General features: G+C 54.5%; 1 protein-coding gene across 1 annotated transcript; it reads right to left on the reverse strand.

The window, feature by feature from the left end:
• Nucleotides 1–210: 210 nt before the first annotated feature.
• LOC106150109 (vegetative cell wall protein gp1-like) lies at nt 211–3,286 on the reverse strand. Its single transcript, XM_013521774.1, has 3 exons — nt 2,929–3,286; nt 1,447–1,716; nt 211–446 (listed from the first exon to the last, which is right to left on the reverse strand). The coding sequence occupies exons 1-3, from the start codon at nt 3,284–3,286 to the stop codon at nt 211–213; spliced, it is 864 nt and encodes a 287-aa protein (XP_013377228.1).
• Nucleotides 3,287–5,013: the final 1,727 nt, after the last annotated feature.

A 5,013-nucleotide genomic window follows, 5' to 3' on the forward strand; every position in this document is an offset into this window, starting at 1 on the left:
AGGAGGGGTGCGAGGCCCGGCGTCCCGTCTGTCGGAGAATCATTTGCCCTGAATCGCACATTTTCACGGCTTAGGAAGAAAAGGTAAAGCTAATGTCTGGCTCAATTAATAAACATGGTAATTTCACACCCGGAGAAGGACATAATTTCAGCCGAGCGCTATCGGCGCCATCACAAAGGGTCAGGGCGCAGCTGCAGAGAACCCGGGTCATTACGGAGTCGCCGCGCCTCCCGCGCCCGGGCGCAGCGCGCGCCTCGAGGCAGGGATGGCTGCGGGCGAGGCCCGGGTTCCCCCGATAAAGGACTTACCCACCGCGCCGGGCGGAGACGGACACGGGCACCGGGCTGGGCCGGGGACTGGACGAGCCGCCCTCCCTCGGCGCAGGGGCGAGCCGCCCGCAGACCTGGCGCCCGGCGCGCCCCCTGCGCCCCCTCTGCGTTTACTCTCTAAAAATCAAAGACGCTCAGCATCTCTTCGCTCCTGATGTCTTTTGATGGCAAAGCCGCGACCAACACAATGTACATCACTCACCCACGCACCTATCTCTATTTTTTCAGAGGTTGTCTTTGATTCGCTTGCCCAGGGAAACCTATTGTATCTGTGCATTTCAGGACAGTTGTGGCTGATAAATTTCTGATGTCAAGATTTGGGGCCAGGAGCTGGGAGACAAGATATTAGCTTCAATCTCATAATCTCTTAATCACATTACACTTTAAGTGAGCATGTGTAATTTCACCCATCAATGATTTATTCAAGCCTTTGCAGCACAATTACTTGCCTCATACACAAATACTGACTGCAGCATTGTTTAATAGAAAGAAACCCTGAGATTTAGGAAACTGAACATATCTTTTCCGTCCTCTGACGGGCCCCATCTCAGAATCAAAATGCTCGATTCTGTAATCGAGATCCGCAGGGTCCGTCTCCTCAAAGGCAAATCCGTCCGAACCACAAGGGAGGCTCCTCTTTCCCCTTTTCTGAGCTTAGATTTTTAAAGCAGGTCTTCAAAGCTAAAATAAATGCCCATTAAATAGCCGCATGCAAATAGGATGGAGCCGAGTAGCTAAACACACAAAGCCCATCTCACATAAAACAAAAGCATGATTGATGGCAACCTGGATGCCCGTGTGTTTGGGGGAAAAAAATTACACTTGTCCAGTCTCCCAGGTGTCTAAATTATTGAAGAGCGATGTGCATATTTCAACCGGAGAAAGAGGCCGAGGTTAAGGACCCTGGATCTGCACGGCGAAAGCCACAGTAGGGTGTATTTGGGTTGGGCAGACTCTGGCGCAAAGAATTTTAACATATTCTTCTCTGGGAGGCCGAGGAGGCCCGATAGCTCTGGGGCAAATGGTTAGAGAAAATGGATCGCTTTCCGAGGTGCGCAGGACACCTTCCCTTTCCACCCTCGGGCTTGGGGTCCCCTAGCAAGGCTTCTTCCCGCACCTGCCGGCTGCAGTCGGAGTGGCGGGCAGGGTCGGGGCTGGGCGGGGCCTGCGGGGCCCGGGGTGCAGGTGCTGCGGTGCCCAGCCACCTGGTCGGGGGTCTCCAGCGCTTGATCAGAGGTCCACGTTTGCCAGAGGGGTCTAGGGTGTGGGGTTCCTGCGAGAGGGGCCGGAGGCTTCGATTCTTTGTTCTGTGTCCTCAGGGCCTGAGATTGGGGGTGCGGCTCTGGGGAGGCGTGAGGGGTCGCCTCCTGGGGTGGGGAGGCCGAGCCTGTGCAGTCAGGTTTAGAGCTGCAGTTTAAGGCTGGGCTGAACCTGCATGCTTAGGGCTGGGATAAGCAGCGGGTGGAAAACAAGAGGAAAAGGTGGAACTTTCCAGGGTCTCCTTAAAAGTCGGAAGAAAACATTTGGAAAGAAGCTAGAGTCCTCCCGGGGAGCTGGAATCCTCAGCCTCAGGCCTGTGCGCCAAACACTCACCGACCTCACCCCCAGCCTGGTTGTTCACCTATGCTTGCTCCTTCTCGGCTCTATTTTTTTCTGTTCTCAACCCTGCAGTCCTTTCTCTTTCTCTGTTTATCTCCCTGCTTTCTTCCTCCCATCTCCCTCCTTTTATACTATGCGGGAGAGAAAAAGAAAAACTCTAGACACTCTGAGGGAGTGGATCTGTGGGGAGGCGACCAGGCTGGGTGGCTTCTTGTAATAGGGGGACCCCAGGCGCCCCCTTTCTGGCCTGCGCTGGGGGAGTCGCGTGGGCCCAGTGTCCTCCGCGAGGGCAGAAGGCCATGTTTCCCACGCATCGAATCCCAGTACCAAACCTGAATCCATCTTGCTGCTGCAGTCAAGCTCGGTGGATTCATAATAGCGACGACAGAGAGTAATTACATATTAGAAAACAAAACAATAATTACACCACCGACTCCACACACCAGTCAGCGCAGCACCGTCGCCTGGGCTGGCAACAGCAACGCTCGCGGCTGACTCAGCAAATGGGAAGAACTGGTCTACACTCCCAGCCCTGGTCTACACTGGCTCAAGCCAACAGCCTCTCCCGAGACTGGACGGCTGACACGCTCCTGCCCTTGCCCGGGTCACCTGCTAACAGGCCTTGAGGTCTCCCTTAATAAGATCTGGCTTGGGAGCTGTCTGGCTTAACACCATGGCCCGAGTCCCAAATGACCGATTTCTTGGAGAGCAGAGCCGCCCCCGCCCCCGCCGAGATGGGCACAGGGTTAGAACTGTTTCACCTTTCTACATTTCCCGAAGAGAGCGCTGGCTTTGCGTGTTCATTTCCTCAGCACCTGTCACCTGATTCCTGAGTTACTGTTACTGCTCCCTGCGGCCACCGTGTCTTTGGGTTTTAGCTCTATGCCCCACAAGAGTCAAGGTCCGGGACGCGGTTTGCACTTGCTCTTGGAGGGCCTGGAGTCGGGTGACTGGCAGGGTGTGGGGCAGCGCGCCCCTCTCCAAGGCCGCGCACACTCACGGCCGCATTTCCCACGGGGGAAGCGGCTCTTGGGCCATCGACGCCCCTGACGAGTGAGGGGCTCCCCCGCGTGCCCTGGGCCATGCAGGGCCCGGACCTGGGAGGTGGATGCGGGGCTCGGGGACAGCTGGCGAGTGGAGGCGTCGGCCGCAGCCCGCGCGCCCAGGGCTGGCTCCATCCGCAGTCCGGGTGTGAAAGCAAACAATGGTTTTGGGCCCGGGAGCCGCGGCTGATCCTCGTCTCTGCGCTGGTCACACGCGGGCCTCGGCCTGGAAAAGCCTGAGCAGAGGCGTCTCCAGCTGCCCGCACCTGTCTTCCCCGAGGTTAGCGTCAAGGCGAGGGGCTCGAGGGGGCGCATCAGGGCGCTTGTGCCAAGGAGGTGTCGAGGAGCTGCAATCTCGCTGGGGACCGTTCACGACAAGTAATCCAAGGTGCCCTGAGAAGCACCCTGGGCACCCTTAGAGCCAGATGGGAGCCGTACCCAGGAGCGGCATTCAGCTGCGCGTGGCCCTTACCCGGGCGCCACCGCGCGCAGCAGGAGAAGGACTCAGGTTTGGCCAAGGCGGGGGCAGGGCGCACCTGGCTGGAGCTTGGAGAGGCTGAGGCAGGAGCGCGGGGCCCGACCTCTGTCTAGCGCCCTCTATAGGGCTCGCCAGCCCGGGCGGCGTATGGACTGCCCTCCTCCCACACCCCAAGGCTCAGGCAAGGACCTGTAAAAAAAAAAAAAAAAAAAAAATCCAAGAACAACAACAACAACAACAAAAATATCAGCTTGACCCCCAAAAGAACACTGTTTAATGAGGTGGAAAATTCTTCCACACAAATTGCTTTTTCTACTACTTTATGAGAGTTCATAAATGTTAATGAAATCCAGTTACCAAAAAGTAACATACATCACTGCTGCTGAAGGCAGGCAGAGGAAGGGAGGTGGCGGTTAAGGTACAATCATAATTAAAATAACAGCGGAGGCAGCAAGCATGCGGCCCATGGCCCGTGTGGTCGGAGGTCCAGCTCGGGCGTCCCACCGCGGGGTCGGATCCTCAACTCCAGCCCAGGGACAGGGCAGCAAGAACGCAAGCAGAAGGGAGGAGATGCAGGAGCCCAGGCACCAGAGTGCACGTAAAGTCACGCACGGTTCTATTTCCTCTCCTTTGCAGCAGAAAGCTTGTTACATGCCCAGCCTTCTAAAAGCATGTAGAAAAGGGAGCCCAGGGGCAATGGCGGCAGATGGTTGTCCTCTCCTGGACTCGGGCCTCTTATTCTGACATTTCTTTTCATTATTTTTTTTTCCTTGGTGCTGGGGGATTGAACCCAGGGCCTGGAACATGCAAAGTCCCTGCTGTAGGACTTATGGACCTCCACTCCAGCGCTTGTTCTGCCATTTCTGTGCTTTGCACCCCGCCTGATGTTCGGCACGCAGTTGGACCTTCGGAAGTGTGTTGAATAAGTGAATGATTATGGACCAGTGATAGAAAACTAAATAACTCCAGACCAATCCACTTGCGACACTCACAGATGAGACTGCTAGGCTCAAGCACCGTTATTTCCAATCCTTAACACATATTTTTTGATCTCTGGGATACAGTGGCCAAAGAAAACAGATTTACCCCCCACCAGGCTTACATTTTGGTTTGGCATAGGTAGATGAATTTCACATGGCTTATCAAATGGCTAACTATAGGAAATACTTCAAACTTCACCTTCCAGATTTTCTTTTTTCTGGTGGTGCTGAGGATTGAACCCAGGGCCGTGCACATGCTAAGCAAGCACTCTACCGCTGAGCTACACCCCCAGACGCTGAGTTCTGCTTATTACATGGAGTTTAGGAGAAGAGATGAGAAGTTATTGGTGAAAAACTTTGGAGGCAGATTTTTTTTTTTTTGTACTAGGAATTGAACTCAGGACCTTGCACTTGCAAAGCAAGCACTGAATGCCACTGAGAGATCTCCCCGGCCTAAAGAAGATAGTTTTAAGGAAGATATATTTTGCCTTGCGGCTTTATTGCTGAAGGAGATAATTGTATGTTTTGTAACTATTGAGGAAAAGGCGACTATTTCCCTGTTCCTTTTGAGAATTGCCAAAATC

This window comes from Chinchilla lanigera, unplaced genomic scaffold (assembly GCF_000276665.1).
Source record: "Chinchilla lanigera isolate Chin_1 unplaced genomic scaffold, ChiLan1.0 scaffold00064, whole genome shotgun sequence".
Taxonomy (NCBI): Eukaryota; Metazoa; Chordata; class Mammalia; order Rodentia; family Chinchillidae; genus Chinchilla; species Chinchilla lanigera.